At 39.2% G+C, this 18,983-nt stretch overlaps 1 protein-coding gene across 2 annotated transcripts; it reads left to right on the top strand.

Moving 5' to 3' along the window:
* Positions 1-4,120: 4,120 nt before the first annotated feature.
* Positions 4,121-10,408, top strand: LOC132156331 (ceramide synthase 2-like). 2 transcript variants are annotated; one of them, XM_059565299.1, is made up of 11 exons: positions 4,121-4,347; positions 5,524-5,691; positions 5,976-6,093; positions 7,027-7,145; positions 7,261-7,318; positions 8,008-8,058; positions 8,274-8,366; positions 8,705-8,833; positions 9,333-9,439; positions 9,518-9,671; positions 9,787-10,408. In XM_059565299.1, exons 2-11 carry the CDS (start codon positions 5,528-5,530, stop codon positions 9,895-9,897), a joined length of 1,104 nt encoding a protein of 367 aa, XP_059421282.1. In that variant the 5' UTR covers positions 4,121-4,347; positions 5,524-5,527; the 3' UTR covers positions 9,898-10,408. The 2 variants fall into 2 exon arrangements, with proteins under 2 accessions (XP_059421282.1, XP_059421283.1); XM_059565300.1 differs by having other exon boundaries at positions 4,123-4,270.
* The last annotated feature ends 8,575 nt before the right edge of the window (positions 10,409-18,983 follow it).

Genomic DNA, 18,983 nt, shown 5'->3' with positions numbered 1-18,983 from the left:
GACGCAAACAATTCCACTTCGCTTCCCCGAAAATCTGCCATAGGAGACTCACCGTTTGGGGGTGCAATCCCCACTCCGCTTGCTCCAGAGTCTGCCTGGATAGCAAATTCGCTCCAAAGTCCAACGTCCGGGGACATGAACAGCTCGGATCGATAGAATTTAGTTCTGTAAACAAAGAACACGTTTCGCCAGCCTGCACAGGGGCGAGAGAATAATCCTCTCTGATGATTCAGGTATGACACAACCGCTGTGTTGTCTGATCTGAGCAGCACATGACGGCCGATCAGCAGATTCGAGAAATACTGGAGAGCCAGAAAAACAGCCAGTAATTTCAACCTGTTTATGTGCCAACTCCATTGACAAACAGCTCCCCAGTCGGTCAAAGACGCATCCGTCGTGACAGTCTCTCGGGAAGCGCAAATCCCCAGCCGGACTCCGGTCAGGAGAATTCAGTCAGGAGAATTCGGTTGACATATATATTTTTAGCGACATCACACATCGCCGTGTCACCGGAATCGTCCGATGCGGAGACAACGGGGTGAAACATTCCATACGTAAGCCCAGGCTGTTAAATGATTCAGCACAAGATCCCCATGAGAGTGTGCTTGAGTCTGCGATTGCGCTAAACACCAGCTAATCGCCTAAAATAGTTCAAACACGAACGCCCTGGGGCCGCAACGGGGCCAGAGATCCATCCATGCACTTTGAGAAATACTGATACGCTTTGCTCTCTAAAGCGAATCTGAGGAACTTCCTGAGTGCAAGATTCAGATGGTGTAAATCCAGAATGGGTCGTAATCCACCAGTGGTTTTTTTTTTTTTACCACAAAATGACGGCTGTAAAAAACCCTGCCTCCATCTGAGAGGGGTGTACTTCCTCTATAGCCCCTTTGCTCAGCAGAGTTGACATCTCCTGTCGCAGCACCGCTATTTCCATCGGCTTTGCCACCGTGGAAAGAATTCTGCGGAAAGGAGGCGGGCCTTATTGAAACTGAATGGTGTATCCATGACAAATCGTGCGTAACACCCATAGAGAAATGTCGGGCAAGCGTTCACACACGGCCGAGACCATACTAGCGGTCTCAAAATTTCCGCTTCCTGCAACGCTGTCATACATGTTAAAATATCCGGGCACGAAAAGCTTGTGGCGTTCGTACACAGGGGAAGTGTATGTATAAGAGCCGTTGCGTCTCGTTGTGTATAATCCTGAAACGTGTCCACGGCAGGAATTAGGCCAACAGATTGAACATCGGGCTTTGCAGCTAGCGAAAACGGTGGCTGTGCGAGCCGTCATAAATGGGTCGTCTGTGCAGGACCCTTGAATCGCCCCTAAAATTCTGAAAGCTGGATTGCGCAGAGTGTCTGAGGGAACGTTTGGCATTACAGCTCAATCCAATGCTGCTCGAAGCACCGTTTGCTGCGAGGCAAACAATGTAGAATGTGGGGACTGCAGTGAGAGGGTTAGATGTGCATAGCAATCCAACAGCACTCTCTGGTGGAGGGCACAGTCCCTGGCAAGCATTAAGGAAAACGCATGCGTCAAACTCGCTGCGTTTCGTTGTGTATAATCCTGAAGTGTATCCACGGCAGGATTTAATCCAACAAGATAAACATTGGGCCACGCTGCTAGCGAGAACGCGGCGGCCGTGTGAACCGTCATACGCTGGCCATCTTTGCCAGCCTCCGCGCCGTCCCTCAAACTCTGAAGGCTGGACTGTGCAGAGTGTCTGAGGGGGCGCTCGAATGAGAGCTCAGTTCAATGACGCTCGAGGTGCCTTTGCTGCGAGACAGTCAATGTTAGAGAACATGAAGGAAAACGCATGCATCAAACTCGCTGCGTTTCGTTGTGTATAATCCTGAAGCGTATCCACGGCAGGATTTAATCCAACAAGATAAACATTGGGCCACGCTGCTAGCGAGAACGCGGCAGCTGTGCGAGCCGTCATACACTGGCCATCTTTGCCAGCCTCCGCGGCGTCCCTCAAACTCTGAAGGCTGGATTGTGCAGAGTGTCTGAGGGGGCGCGCGAATGATAGCTCCGTTCAATGACGCTCGAGGTGCCTTTGCTGCGAGACAGTCAATGTTAGAGAACATGAAGGAAACGCATGCATCAAACTCGCTGCGTTTCGTTGTGTATAATCCTGAAGCGTATCCACGGCAGGATTTAATCCAACAAGATAAACATCGGGCCACGCCACTAGCGAGAACGCGGCGGCTGTGTGAACCGTCATACGCTGGCCATCTTTGCCAGCCTCCGCGCCGTCCCTCAAACTCTGAAGACTGGATTGTGCAGAGTGTCTGAGGGGGCGCGCGAATGATAGCTCAGTTAAATGACGCTCGAGGAGCCTTTGCTGCTAGACAGTCAAATGTTAGAGTGTGGAAACTGCAGTGAGAGGCTTAGATGTGCATTAGCAGTCCAACAGCGCTCTCTGGAGGCGGGCACAGTCCTAAGCAAACATGAAGGAAAAACGCATGCGTCACATTCGCTGCGTTTCGTTGTGTATAATCCTGAAGCGTATCCACGGCAGGATTTAATCCAACAAGATAAACATCGGGCCATGCCGCTAGCGAGAACGCGGCGGCTGTGTGAACCGTCATACGCTGGCCATCTTTGCCAGCCTCCGCGCCGTCCCTCAAACCCTGAAGACTGGATTGTGCAGAGTGTCTGAGGAGGCGCGCGAATGATAGCTCAGTTCAATGACGCTCGAGGTGCCCTTGCTGCGAGACAGTCAAAGTTAGAGTATGGGGACTGCAGTGAGAGGGTAGATGTGCATTAGCAGTCTAACAGCACTCTCAGTGAAGGGCATAGTCCCTTGCATATAAACATGAAGAAAAGCGTGTGCGTTAAACTCGCTGCATTTCGTTGTATATAATCCTGAAGCGTATCCACGGCAGGATTCAATCCAACAAGATAACATCGGGCCAAGCCGCTAGCGAAAACGCGGCGGCTGTGTGAGCCGTAATCCACCATTTGAAGAGCAAAACTGTTGATTAACGCGCTCGAGTGGGGGAGAGCGAGCACATGGAACTCCAGTGCATCACTGTATTCATAGTCAAGCCGCACATATCGCCCCTAACCAACACCTCGTGCGGGGCCTCGGCGACCGCAGAAGCGAAACGGTGGGGGTTAGACGCGAGGCGACTTAAGAAATACACTCCAGAGCACGGATACTTCCTATTGGCGTTAGTGCACAGGGGAAGTGTATGCATATTTTACTGTAGCCATAGGCTATCAAGGAGAGAACCTGTAGAGAGGCTGCAACGAACCTCTCATAAGTGCCTCCTCGTGATAACCCATCATAAGGCTCCTACCTTTCGTTAACTCATCGCGTCCGCGGAGAGGAGTATACTGCTCGTAGATGATCGCTGAGAACGCGAGATAATAGGGCACAGAAGATTCGCTTCGTACTGAAGGAATGAAATCTGAGGTAAATGGCGCGGCACCAGGTATATATATGCTTACGCATGCTGGGCGGTGCCACGCGCTATTTGGCCAATAAGATTGGCTGGATGGTATAGGGCTTCAGACATTCGTCACACCGAAGGTGTTCCCATACGTGGTGACGTCACCGCAGCATCGAAGTGACCTATGAAAGGGAACCCAAATAAAAGTATGTGTTCTAAAAGATAAAGATTCTGGTTCTGTAAAGTCCTGTAAAAAAAAAAAGAAAGAAAAAAAGAAAGAAAAAAAAAAATCATTTTCAGTTGGATTTTGTAGGATTTTGGCTAGAGTAAGTAGATGCTTTCATACCAAATCACTCACAAGTTACAGAATACCACTCGCAGAGTGTTGCTGTAATTCAGTTTGCATAGTAATAATAATAATAATAATAATAAAAACAATGTTAAGATTGACCACACCAAGTCGTTCTGAATAAAAGCACGTCTACCGGATGCATAAATGTAAATAAGAACTTAAACACTAACTGACAGTAAGAATGTCACAACAAAGAGAACATTTCTCTAATTAAACCTGTGAGTTATTAACTTGTTTAGGGCATGCAATATTTCAAGGTTAATGTCCTCTCTCTCTCCTTCTAACTCAGCCTTTCTTTGACTATACCTGAGGTGATTGTGGCCCCTCCCACATATCCAGTTCTCTGGCCCCCTTTCAAGACACATACAGACGGTTCAATGAGCTCTTTGTGGGGGGTTGAGGTATGCAGTGAAAGTGTTTGTGTGTGTGCATGAGAGGGAGAGAGTTTCCTTGTTCTGTTAGTACCTAGTGGATTCATCAGGACTGGCACAACTCTGGAGGATCAACTTAAAGGTGTGTGTGAACTACGACAGAAAAAGCAGAGAGTGTGTAAAACAAGAAGAGGACACAAATCTGAGAGAGGAAAGAAGGTATGGGTGGATTCGTTTCTGTTTGGAATGTCATTGGGGACGTTATGTGTATGTGTTTGTCATGGTAACCATAAACCGTCAGTACTTACTATTTAGAATACATGCAATAACTGGAGCTACACTGCTTTATCTCTAATAAAATACTACTTGCCTTATGTGTAATACAAAATTAATCATATACTATTGTTCTACTGAGCTGCCGGCTTTCCAGACTGGGTCACTTGGACTTGTGGGTCGGAATGACTTTATGTAAGTCCAGATCCGTACTGCAGCTGGATACTCCCAGTGAGATTCATAAATGGCTCTTCTTAGAGCTGTTCAAACATGTTTTGGGCTCTTTTTCACAATCTGTTCCTGCTTATAATTGTAGATTTCAGTATTTGTATGCCAATTATCTTTAATTAATTAAGTCTGCCACTAATGTTTCTGACACTGTTAAACAAGTCACATTTTCCTTGTTGCAAAAAGCCTTGGGGTTCTGAAGGACTAAACTTGTGGTCCTGAAGTGGTACAGAAACTAGTAAACAGAATTTTGCAGGTCCCAGTGTTCATTTTTTGTCTCTATTGTGTATTCTGCTCAGGTATTCTATTACAGGAGCTAATGTCTAACACTATAATAGCCTGGGAAAATGGACCCAAATATTCTATTCTGTCTCTGTCAGTCTATCTATCTGTCTGTCTGTCTGTCTGTCTGTCTGTCTGTCTGTCTGTCTGTCTATCTATCTATCTATCTATCTATCTATCTATCTATCTATCTATCTATCTATCTATCTATCTATCTGTCTGTCTGTCTGTCTGTCTGTCTGATCACTGTATCCACCTAATGCCTTGATTTATCTATTTATCTGTCTGTTTGTCTGTCTGCAAGGCCTATAAATGTCATGTCTTTCAAGCCTTTTCTAAGTCTGTCTTGACAAACTTAGCTTTTCTAGTTAAAAATGACAGTTACATGAATTTATTTGCAAGTCAGTTCATTCCATTAATTCTTTGTTCTGCTTTCGTAAATTTAAATTACAGATTTGAATTCCAATTCTGCATCATGTTTCCATTCAAATTCAGAAACTGGAAAAGCATTCTCTTTCAGATTTGAATGACACAAATCTATTACTCACAAATATGGCATTTCTTCATCTAAATTCTGTAAATATTGTTGTTGTTTTTGTGTGTTTTTCACAGGGCGATGCTCAGTGAGTGGTTTTGGTGGGATCGGCTGTGGTTGCCGAGGCCGGTGATGTGGGCGGACCTACAGGACAGCGAGGGGCGTGTCTACGCCCGTGCGTCCCATTTGTACACCACTCTACCTGTAGCAGTCCTGCTGCTAGGCTTAAGAGCTTTTTATGAAAGGTACACACACACAAGCTAAATGTTATTGAAAAGACCATCTTACATCAGCATCAATTTACAAGCTGGTTTTGGCTGATAAGTGCTGGTGGAATTGTATATCCATGCTTTTCATCAGGAACACTGAGCTGGTAAAGCCAGTTATTCAAGGAATCTTTACTGCTTAAGCTAATTAATAAGTCTGGTGAAAAGGCCAGCTTTCAAAACACAACATATACTGTATTATGTGTTCTCATAATTGCTGAAGTGCACTCTGTCTCACTCATGGCCTCTCCCTCAATCAACAGGCTGATCGCGGTGCCTGTCGCTGACTCTCTTGGGGTAAAAGACAAAATTCGCATGAGAGTGTCACACAACCCCATACTGGAAAAATACTACAAAACCCACTCTAAAAATCCAACACAGGTAACCCCTAAAACATGTATTTTTAATGCATTCATATAATGTATTTATTCTCACCAATCGCATTAAATCTCAGAACATGTTCGGATCACACCCCACCCTAATATCAGAAGAAAAATAAGTTTGGTGTAAAAAAAACTAAAACTACTACTAAGGACTACTTTAAAGACCTTAAAGATTTTTTACATTATGATATTATTTTGACAGTTAAGAAAATTACCCCCAAATTTTTTAATCTTTGTTAACTTCCATTTATATGTATTTTGATGACTGATTTTCTTATGGGAATCACAATTAAGAATAATTATCAAGTAATATATGCCATGTTTCTGTGAAATTTACCCTAAAAAATTATTCTATACAGTATATAGTATAATTATATACCTTATAATAAGTTTTATGCTCTCATTAATTATTGTAATAGTATTAGCAATAAGTTATAATAGAAGATTAAATATATAATACATTAAAACACATGATCAAATTCAAATATTAAATCCAAGTTTTAAAATGCATTAGATTCTTTACAGGAGTAACCATGTACATACTATACTGTATAATAATCATAGTTCAGTTATTTCTGAAAATATATAATGTCTTGCAATATGTATTACAAACACACTGAATTTACAAAAACACTGATTTTCATTCAGAAATTGATTGAAATTTTATTACAAAGAATGGCAAACAGCACACTGAATTAAATTTACAATTTTGAAAGACTGAAAACATACCTTGTTGTTAAATACCCTAATAATCTTTGTTTTATTTACAACTTTGAAAAACAATTTTTTACAGTGTACCTTTGGAACACTTTTTGAACACATTTGTAATGCATTACAAAAACAGGCTTCAACAAGCACCGCTAATAGAAACATATCCTATTGATATGTAGGGACAGGACATATTGACATAATAATGTACTCATGTACTTAGGCAGATATAAAAGGTGTGTGTAAAAAGTTGGGCTGGTCGGAAAGGCAGGTGGAGCGCTGGTTCCGCAGACGGAGGAACCAAGACAGACCCGGACTACTGAAGAAATTCAAAGAAGCCAGGTATATTTACACACACTAAACAAACTTTCAAGATTGACTCATTCGTATTTGGCAATATTTGACATTTGAACCCTCTGTAATGTCTTTTATTAACAAAAGTATTTCCTTTCTGTAGTTGGCGGTTTGCCTTTTATCTGTGTTCATCTTTCGGGGGAGTGCTGGCTTTATATGATGTAAGTGTTTGTGTGTGTGTGTGTGTGTGTGTGTGTGTGTGTGTGTGTGTGTGTGTGTGTGTGTTGTAACACATGTAGAGATTCTCAGGACAGACCTTGAATCAGCATGTGTGTTTGTGAGAAATGCCTTTGGGGTAATTAGTAACATTTTCCCAACTGTGAACAGCGCCAGTCTGATAGAAAGATCCACAAACGGGGACAATAACAGGCATGGGCAGGCCCGGCACACACCCAAACACACACAGACATTAATTTGTTAAGACAAGCATCACGATTACTATACTAACGTATTAAATTTAGGCATGTTATCCCATATCCCATATTGCTTTTATACCACAGTTCAATAAATGAGAAGGTAATGCTGAGTAACTTACAATTTAGACGTAATATTGACGATTACTTTGATTATTTTTGTTCCACCAGGGAACTGTTTTAATCAAAAGTCGAGTATTTCCGAATAACACACACCATAGTATTTCATTCCCATTAAATGAATCAATGTTTTGAACGAATCTGTTGATTCAAAGATTCATTCACTTGACGCCACCTACTGGCGAAACGATGCAACTACGAGAAAAAAATCCTCATCTCGAACACACAGACTGAAATATTAATGTTTTAATTTTATTCCATGGGATTATATGAAAAATAAATAAATAAACTCTGAATGATGTTGTTTTGTGCGACAGAAACCATGGTTTTATGATCTACGAGAAGTGTGGGCAGGATTTCCCAAACAAGTAAGTGTAACCTATGGAAGAAACACTACATTCGAGTTTTATAATCAAAAACAAATATACTGTACGTAGCACAGTAAAAACCAGTCTGAAAATCTGCATGTTGTTCTGGGAGGGTTGTGTTTGTGCAAGCATGTTTGTATGGTGGTTGGTTTTTTAATATGTTTGTTTTGTGTGTGGGTGTGTGTGTGTGTGGGTGTGTGTGTGCGTGTATACAGTCACTGCTGGACTCTCAGTACTGGTATTACATCATTGAGATGAGTTTTTATGGTTCTTTACTGTTCAGTGTGGCTGCAGATGTAAAACGTAAGGTAAGGATGCACAATTTTCATTACATTAGTTACATTTAACCTTCTCTAAAAGATTTTGTATATGAAATTATTAAGGTCACATCAAGGTCTGCAGGTAGCACAGCTATAAAACAGTCAGTAAGCAATAATTCAATAAAGCAATAATTCATTAAACTTAGTAAGTTTTAATAAACACATATTTTGCTTTCATTAGAATAATACGGTTTTAGAAATTTTTTTTTTTTTTTTTTGGAATTTGTAAAAAACTGAAAACTTGATGGGAATATGAAGTTGCCATATCTTGAGAGATACTGTATCTAAGCAATACTTGCTCTATTTCTCTCTGTGTCGGTTTGTAGGACTTTAAGGAGCAGCTGGTCCATCACTGGGCCACATTAACACTGCTGTCCTTCTCTTGGTGTGCAAACTACATTCGCATTGGCACACTGGTCATGCTGGTGCATGACACATCGGATGTCCTACTCGAGGTGAGAGAGCGATTAAACAGTGAAAGAAAAGTTAAACATGTCTTAAAAGGAAGTATAGTTCACCCAAAAATTAAAATTGACTTATCTCCACATTGTCCCAAACCTGTATGACTTACTTTCTTCTGTGGAACACTAAAGGAGATAATTGTATGTATAGTAGGAGATTTTTTTCTTGTAGTAGATATATTTTTCTATTTCAGCATATCATCGATGATCAAAGCAGCATATTAGAAATGATTTCTGAAAGATCATGTGATACTGAGGACTGAATTAATGATGCTGAAAATTCAGTTTTGCATCATAGGAATAAATAATATTTAAAATATAATATAAAACAGTTATTTTAAACTGAAATTATATTTTACAATATTTAGGTTTTAACTGTATTTTTGGTGAGCACAAGATTTCATTCAAAAACGTTAAAAAAATCTTACCGACCCAAAACTTTTGAATGTCAGTATATGTATAGGGTGTGTTGTTGCTTTTCTGTTTCTCTAAGTCTGCTAAGATGTTCAACTATGCTGGATGGGAGATGACCTGCAACAGTATCTTTGTGGTGTTCGCTCTGGTCTTCATGGTAACAAGACTCATTATATTCCCCTTCTGGTAAGTGTGTGACAGAGGTAAATGAGTGGGAGATTTTAGGGTTACGTTTGTTAAATTGTGTGTGTGTTGTGAGTACAGGTTGATCCACTGCACATGGGTGTATCCTCTGGACCAGTTTGAACCCTTTTTCGGCTATTATTTCTTTAACGTCATGCTTGTGGTGCTGCTGTTATTGCACATGTTCTGGGCTTCCCTGATCCTCCGCATGGTCAAAAAGTTTCTTTTCGGCAAAGTGAGTATATTGTTCTTCATATTAAATAATTAATAAATCAGTATGTGCATTTTAGTAACTTTATTAAATTTAAATAACTAAATGCACAATATTAGTTATCTCTCATTCTCTTTAGCTGAAGGGCGATGAGCGCAGCGATGAAGAAGAGGATGAAGAGGGTTCTGACGAAGACTACAAACACACCTACTCTAATGGATCTGTTAATGGACTGTCTAATGGCCATTGACACAGGGAGACCTTCCACAAATAGCTTTTTGATGCCATGCATGCATGTCCATATTGGACACAATTCATCTGTGAATTTTCATTTTTACATAGCCTTTCATATTAAGGTTTGTATATGTACAGATATTATAAATGAAATACAAATTATTACTCATGTTAACAGTGATTTAACATTTGTAAAAAACAATTTATGAATTAAAACTTGTCAGCATGTGCCAATCCAAACAGTAGTTACATTTATCCATATGAAGTCTCTTATTCTCATCAAGACTGCATTTTGATCAAACATACAGTAAAAACTGTAATATTGTGAAAATAGTAAAATCAATGTTGAAAATAGTTGTGCTGCTTATTTTTGTGCGGACTGTGATACATTTTATCAGGATGAATAGAAAGTTCAAACAAACAGCATTTGTTTAAAATAGAAATCCTTTGTAACATCATAATGACTTTACTGTCACTTTTGATTAATTAAAAGCATGTTTGCTGAATAAAAGTATTAGTCTTACTGACCCTGAACTTACTAATTGCACTCTACACTATGCAATATACAACACTGCATACTATGAATTATATGAAGAGTAATATATAGTGGCAAACACTATTAACAAACACAAAATCTCAGTATTTCACTCAGATTCACAAATTGTCATTCTATAAACAAGGCAGATACTCTCAGATACTCCATGTAGCGCTCAGGTTGTTGATGTACTCTTCATCATCAGAGTTTTCAATATTCAGGCCCTCATAATAGTCTTCAAACTCAGCGTAGGGCAGCCTTGGTGACCTTTCCTGCTTCCTGTACAAAGGCCAGGAAGTCAGGGTTCAGACCGGCTTCTGTCAACAGTTTAACAGAAGAATGGTAATATATTCATAAACATCAATCATTAATGTGGTCAATGCAGTATTATTACTCTTATAAAAAGTTTGTTCCAAGGGTGAAGCTCAGATACGCTTATGCAAGAGCTTCCTAAACGTATCTGTAAAATGACCTCTGTACAGCCTTTTTGGAAATTAATACTTATGGTACTTAAGTTTAACACTCAATGTTTGTCATGTAATATTGACTGACACTGAATAAACTACTGCCTTTAAGCCACAGACTAAATTATAGGCTAAGTGGCTCAACAGGAGCTGTGTCAAACTCTCGTTTGCCTCTATAGAATTTTTCAATATCACTCAGGAAAATGAAGCCGGTTTTATTTTGGTCAAGCTTTAAATAAACCAAAAAAAAAAAAAAGAGTAGGATAAAATATTCAAAACAGCAGCAAATGTCAAGAATGGAAACTCAATGTGCGCTTTTATGATGACCTTACTCCCATAAAGAAAACAGGTTACCGCGTTTACATGACCACTTATAAACTTTACTTGCATGTAGGCTATACGCGGTTTTCTTTATGGGAGTAAGGTCATAAACGGCACAAGCATAAACCGATCGACAATTTTTTTTTTTTGCCTTTTACCCCAATTTCGCTCGGCATGTGAACGCAATAACCCGCTTTCTGTCGGCTTAAAGCCGCCTTTCCACTGTCTCCGACGAATGACAAGCGACAGACCGGAAGTCATTCATTTCCAATGGAAAGTAAAGCGGGAGCAGCGTGGAGTTCCGATCACATGCGTATGCGGAAATTTCGGATCTGTTTTGAGCCTCGGATACGTTCAAATAGTTGAACTTCTGCGACTAACGCCCGACCGGATGTGATGTATTCTAATCAAAACTATCGGTGCGAGGTCAGAATTACCAATATTTTGTTAACATTAACATTATCCTTTAAACACTATTTCTGTCAAATGGGGGTTTATAATACTTATGGCAGAAATAATTATTTAATAATTATTAAACCATTATTTACGTTGATTAGCCCCATGAAACCTACTGTTTTTATTTTGGGGGTCACCTGATTTGTGACGATGCATTCATAAATTAACTATGTTCATTAAAATTATTAATTTTACCATGGTGAATATGCCAAGGTAACGGTTGCTGCACGACCAGTTTGAAAGTTCTGCGCGACTGCCGCTAGAGGGAGAAATGCGACAATCGTGTCCGAATGTCGTGTGCAGTGGAAAGGCGGCTTAAAGCGGGCGTACACGGTGCGATTTTTGCTGTCGTACAAGTTCGCATGCGATTTTTTTCAATCGTGTGGAAATTGCGTATGCTCGTATGGTCGCGGCTCGTATCATTTGCGATGAATTACGAGCCGAGCAGAGTAGCTTAAAGCCGCCTTTCCACTGCACACGACATTCGGACACGATTGTCGCATTTCTCCCTCTAGCGGCAGTCACGCAGAACTTTCAAACTGGTCGTGCAGCAACCGTTACCTTGGCATATTCACCATGGTAAAATTAATAATTTTAATGAACATAGTTAATTTATGACTGCATCGTCACAAATCAGGTGACCCCCAAAATAAAAACAGTAGGTTTCATGGGGCTAATCAACGTAAATAATAGTTTAATAATTATTAAATAATTATTTCTGCCATAAGTATTATAAACCACCATTTTACAGAAATAGTGTTTAAAGGATAATGTTAATGTTAACAAAATATTGGTAATTCTGACCTCGCACCGATAGTTTTGATTAGAATACATCACATCCGGTCGGGGGTTCGCATACGGTCTAGTCGCAGAAGTTCAAATATTTGAACGTATCCGAGGCTCAAATCAGATCCGAAATTTCCGCATACGCATGTGATCGGAACTTCACGCAGCTCTCGCATTACTTTCCATTGGAAATGAATGACTTCCGGTCTGTCGCTTGTCGTTCGTCGGAGACAGTGGAAAGGTGGCTTAAGAGCACTTCCCAACCTCCCGATCATTTTTAAACATGTCTAAAAAGTTCGTGAGCTATCGGTTTGAATTCGTGACGTGTGCGGTTGAACGAGCATATTTGTTGATTTATCTGAAGTTGACCAATCACGAACTAGGAAAACCACAGGAGAAAAAGACGTTGTGGTTAGTGACTAACACCTTGATATATAATCTGCAACAATCTCCACAAACAAACTGGAAGCATCATCCTTGCAGCTGATGGCTTGGACAGATCACACGAACACTTCAAACAGCGGCAGCTCAGCAAAATACACTGCCCCCTAACGTCTTACTATACTATAACAACTCTGGTTTCATAATAAAAGTCCCTCTTACAGGAGCCTTTAATACACTCTCTCTCTCTCTCTTACATACACGCATATGTAGTTTACAGGGACTCTCCATAGACTTAACGGTATTCTATACTGTATATCCCCATAAACTACTGTACCTCTATCAATCACGGAAAATGCATGCTTAAAATTTCTATTAAACACCGTATAGTATTTTTTAAAGCCATTTGGTTTACGAGGGCACATGAATTGTCCTCACAAACCATGTTTACATTGTAATACCTATTTTAGATAAAACCATATACAAGAACACACACACACACACAGGGTGACCAAACATCCAGGTTTCCTATTGCTGAAAAATAACCTGTATGTTTAGGAAACAGTCACGGCTCGTATCAATATTTTATATGCAGTTATGAGAGAGGGAGGGCAGTTATATTAGGCGCGTTCGACTTGAAGCAGCGCTGCACAGAATGATCACCTGTATGACATCAAAGTACCGCGAGAGCGATTCGAATGCATTGGATATGTGTGCTCTCTTATCGCTCTTGCGGTACTTTAATGTCATACAGTGATCCTTCTGTGCGTGCAGCGGTGCTTCAAGTTGAACGCGTCTATCAACTTCGTGCGATTGCTTCTGGAATTCGCAGGTTGTAAAATCGTGTCGTATATCATCTCGTCCGTACGATTTTCAGATAAACTATGGAAGGCCAAGAGGGTCAAATTCACGTGAATTTTAACGCGTCAACAACACGTTAAATACGTGTATTTCACGCGTAAACAACACGTATTTAACGCGTTAAATACGTGTTGTTTACGCGTGAAAAAAATCAGCGCGTATTTAACGTGTATTTCACGTGTTAAATACACGTTAATATGGAAGGCCATGAGGCCATCAACAACACGTTAAATACGTGTATTTCACGCATATTTAACGTGTATTTCACGTGTCATTGGCAGAGGTGGGTAGTAACGAGTTACATTTACTTCGTTACATTTACTTGAGTAATTTTTTGGGGTAACGAATACTTTTCGGAGTATATTTAAAGATACTTTATACTCTTACTTGAGTAAATTTTTGGGGAAAAATCTGTACTTTTACTTCGTTACTGTGTGTTACGCTCCTCTCGTTACTTTATCTTAATGCAATAAATGTTATAATGCTTCAGTTTATTCCAAACGCGCCGTCTACTTTTCTCTGGGCAATGAGCGATGCCCATTCGCGAATGATTCATTCTTTTGAGTCAATTCTGTTAAAAGGCTTGATCAAACCAATTGGCAAACGAGTGAATTGGTTCATGAATCAGTTTGAATGAGTCGTTCAGTTCCCTGCCGCACGCGCTGAGCATCTGAAGTGGTTCACTCGGAGTTGTAACGTTTAAGAACAGAAAGAGCGTTGAAACGTGGCTGGAACTGCACTGAATTGAAATCGGCAAAGGTTATTATTTGCTAGCGATGGAGATCCTTATTAGATGAACACCGCGTGTGCTGTCTACTGTTTAACAGGTAATAACTTGGGCTACATTCGATTACAGTACACGATACCACTGTGACATTAGTTTGTTGTACGTGTGTGGCTTATAACAGAGGGGAGTCAAGTTGAATGCAGCTTCCAAAAGACAAAAAATAGCCGATTAAGATTTTATTAATTTTAATACAATCACACCTGTGCAAGTACGCTCAGCGAGTCATATTATCAGCTGCTAAATTCAGATCTGTGATTGCTTGCTGGGGCTTAGCCAGAGATAGATGCGTTTATACAGCGCTGCGCATTATAACCAATCACACATGATTCTTTTGAGCTTATTAAAGCATTGGCCAATCAGAGGTGTTCCGATGAGTCATCGCTAAAATGCTGGTACTTCCTTCACTCGCTCACTGACTGGAGACCTCTTTCTGGCGAATTCTCTCGCAGGAACAACAAAGTGCAGATGTGTGTACGAATCTTTAATTAAGATATTGATTTCACAGTGTAAACAGTTTCAGTGATTTTAATGGGAGTTTCTGAGAGTGATTGAAATCTAGACTGTCAGTGAAAATTATCTTTAATAATGTAAATGTTATTTGCTCTCTTTCTGAACAATGAAAGATTAGTAGCAATATTTATATCACATTAACTTTCAATGTTAAATTCACATTTAATATAAAGTCAGTCGTATTAAAAATATGTTATGGCATGACACCTATATCTGTTACTTAAGTAAACAGACAGGGTTTTATAATAAATTACATAAATTGGAGTAAAGGCTGATGAAATATATACATTTATACACGCACACATACATTACATACATTTTATCTATATATCTAAATAAAAATAGGCTCAGTACAGTATATATGACCCAAAGTAACTAGTAACTAACTACTTGAGTAGATTTTTTATCCGATACTCTTTTACTCTTACTCAAGTAACTATTCAAGACTAGTACTTTTACTTTTACTTGAGTAAATATTTCTAGAAGTACTTTTACTTTTACTTGAGTACAGTTTTTGGGTACTCTACCCACCTCTGGTCATTGGCTGCTGAGGACTTGGGTCAAACCACTTCTGTGAGCTTAGAGGGGTGTACCATTCATAGACAGGCAACCACCATTTAACATGCTATAGATCAGCTTATTCAGCCTTATTATCTAGTCTTTTTTTCTTTTCTTTTTTTATATAGCCTATAGAAATAATATATTTAAGTTTCAGTTTTATGAAAAAATTATTTTTTACCACTCATGCCGTTTTGTAAATAAACACATTAGTGGATATTTTAGCTTTAATAGTGGTCACTCTTAAAGGGTTAGAAGTAAAGCAACAAATCTGTTTTATGGATGGTAACTGTAAAATTATTACTGAAATATAATTAGTAATTAGTTACACTACTAGTTAATGCAAAAGTAATATAATTAAAATAACTAAATTACTAGTAACTACTTACTGCTCAACTCTGACTTTCAGTAAAAAAAACTATATATATTTGGACATTCTCCTGCCGGGGTGGTCCCTAAATCCTCCAACACCAGAGCTGAGGAGGAGATGAAAAAGTACCTGGAAACCTCCCCATTATCACTCTCAGAAGACACCCTCATCTGGTGGAGGAGCCATGAGACTGTCTTTCCCCTCCTGGCTAAGTTAGCTAAGCGCTATTTATGCATCCCTGGTACTAGTGTTGCGTCAGAAAGAGTGTTCTCAACTGCCGGAGACATAATAACTGCACAGCGGAGCATGCTCACTCCAGAACACGTAGACCAGCTTCTGTTTCTACAAAAGAATTTACACATTTCAGCTAGTGATGGACCATGAACTGGTTACACACACACACATACACCTAAATGTTGATCCTTTATGTGATTCTGATACATCACACAAGTTCTGTTGAATGGACTGTATTGCCAGAGTTCTAAAAAAAAAAGGGCCTAGTTTTATAAAGTTCAATGTGCCCAGTCGAGTTAACATTTCAACAGTTAACCTAGTAGCCTACAGCACTTTAAAGCTAAATGAAACTTGAAATGTATTTGAAAGCTGGCCAAAGCTTGGCACTTTGCACTTTTTAGTTAAAAAAGCTTTTATTTTTGCATGAAGACAAAGTAAAGTAATATCAAACTACATTGAGTTTTTTGTGTTTCTTTTTCTTTAAAATTGTATGTCTACAATCAATCACATAGGAAAAAGTAAACTACATTTACATACTGTGGATCGTATTTTTTTAATCGAAAATCGATTTTGAATCGAATCTTGAGCCTAAAAATTGGATTCGAATCGTGACATTTTCTGAATCGTGCACCCCTAATATATATATATATATATATATATATATATATATATATATATATATATATATATATATATATATATATATATACACACACACACACACATATACACAAGCTTTAAATAACTACCTAACAAAATAAAAGAAACCAAAAACAAAAACTTTCATTATTGTCACGGCTTACGCTGCTGGAAGGAACACGGAGCCGAGGGATAAACGAAACAAGGATTTATCAAATCAAACATAGGCAAGGTAAGTAGAAAATAACAGGTGGCAAGTGGCAAGTAACAGGTAACAAGTAGACGAGTTGACGAGTAGACCCGACAAAACAGAACTGAAAGGACAAGGCTTAAGTACAAACGATAATTGGGAAAACACAGGTGGATGGCATGACTAAATTAACCGGGACATGGAACACATGGGGAAATAGAATAGACACACCTGGGAACTAATCAAACCGAACACGGAAGACAGAAACTGGGTCACAGGGGCAAAAACACACAAAATGAGTCCAGGTGTGTGACAATTATGATCATAACCCATAAAGATGCACTTATCTCTAAAAGTGCTTCTAATGAGGGGATGACAAGTCGGGATTGCAACTTCATCCTTGTGACACAGATTCAGAAAACACTAGTTTATTAGTAAATAATTAAAATATCTTCTTCTTAAGCCTATTATTTGAACGCAGAACTGTTCAGCTGCGCTGCTGCGGGACACAAAATACCGTCGAGCCACTCTTTACAGTCATTGCATCACGGTCTCGTGTTGTTTCCACCAGCGCAGCAAGTTTTTTTTTCATCGCTAATTGATGAATGTCTAAAATATTAAAGTAATAAGAAGTCTAAACAGACTGGAGGCCCGGCCCACATCGGAACAATCGAAGCCCGGCTCGAAGGGGTAAAAAGCCCGTCGGGCTCAGGCTAAAATGCAGGATTCTAGTGTCTGTTGTTGAACCACAGGGAGACCTTCAGAGTCGCAGAGACTTTTTTTCCCCTTGAATGGCTCGTTGCACCGGTGCGACCTCAGAGTTTTTTAGTCGCACCATTGAGAAATTGTTTGAGGCTTTGAATAAACTGGATCGAGTTTTGTACAAGAAGTCAACCCCAGACCGATATAATAATAATAATAGGCCTATTGATGTCACCGTTTTACTTGTAACTTCATAAAACAAGATTTCAGTGTAAAATTATGCACCAGAATTTTATAGTAGATTCTCCTGATTAAAAGAGCCCAAAACTATCGGTCAAATCTGTCATTTATATCTAAAGATTTCTAACACACATAAAACTGCACAGAGAGCATGTAGTTTAGCCAAAAATCTATGGTAGCTGTCATGTAGGCTTTTCACTCATAACTTCATGGAAAAAGCATAGGCTATATCATAAAAAAGATACGTCACTATTTGCAGATTAAAAACTGTCGAAACTCACCATAAAACATCATTTAGATCTAAATATATATTTCATAAAGCTATAACACATAGAAAAAAAAATTAGGTAATGTATCTTAGCAAAAAAAAAAAAATCAGAGGTTTCAGTCCCGTGCCGCTTTACCTCTTAACTTCACCAAACATACATAGATCCTTTGATCAGATCGAAAGATTTCGTTCATAGAGCTGTGACACATGAAAGCAGACTGGCGCACTGAGGCTGCAAAGAAAAACAGCTCGATACTTCACGTTTCGTTTTCATTCATAGCTTCAAGAATCATGCATAGATCATTATTTTCAGAAAATTATCCCAATTAAAATGAGCCCAGAGATACTGTAATCCGTGGATGAGATCCAAATATATTACTCATATTGCTATAACACATAAAACCCAACAGGCACAGCACAACAAATAACTTTAGTTTCACTTTGCGCTTTTATTAATAACTTCATGAAACATTCATATATCATGCAAAATCATACGTCATTTTTTCAGAAAATTCTCCAGATTAAAAGGAGCTCAAATTCATCGTAATTTGTTCACTTGATCTAAATATATTACTTACGATATTATCACACACATGAAACCATTCAATTGAGAAAAAAACAGGTTACGTTTCCATAACAAAAAAAAAACAAAAACAACTCCAAATGCGCACATGCTGCAATATTCTCATGGTTTTACCTTTATAACTTCATGATCATGAAACATGCTCTGATTGTGAAAAATGACATATCATTATTTACAGCAGATTCCAGTCCAAAATAAAAACAATCCATTACGATCT

This window comes from Carassius carassius, chromosome 13 (genome assembly GCF_963082965.1).
Source record: "Carassius carassius chromosome 13, fCarCar2.1, whole genome shotgun sequence".
Taxonomy (NCBI): Eukaryota; Metazoa; Chordata; class Actinopteri; order Cypriniformes; family Cyprinidae; genus Carassius; species Carassius carassius.
This window is presented reverse-complemented; position numbering and strand designations above follow the sequence as displayed.

What these genes read in the sequence shown, in the direction of transcription:
- LOC132156331 (XM_059565299.1), top strand. Translation starts at nt 5,528, where the DNA reads ATGCTCAGTGAGTGGTTTTGGTGGGATCGGCTGTGGTTGCCGAGGCCG. An exon ending in TTAAGAGCTTTTTATGAAAG is followed by an intron (nt 5,692 to 5,975) that starts GTACACACACAC and finishes CTCAATCAACAG; the next exon opens with GCTGATCGCGGTGCCTGTCG. An exon ending in CATCGGATGTCCTACTCGAG is followed by an intron (nt 8,834 to 9,332) that starts GTGAGAGAGCGA and finishes TGTTTCTCTAAG; the next exon opens with TCTGCTAAGATGTTCAACTA.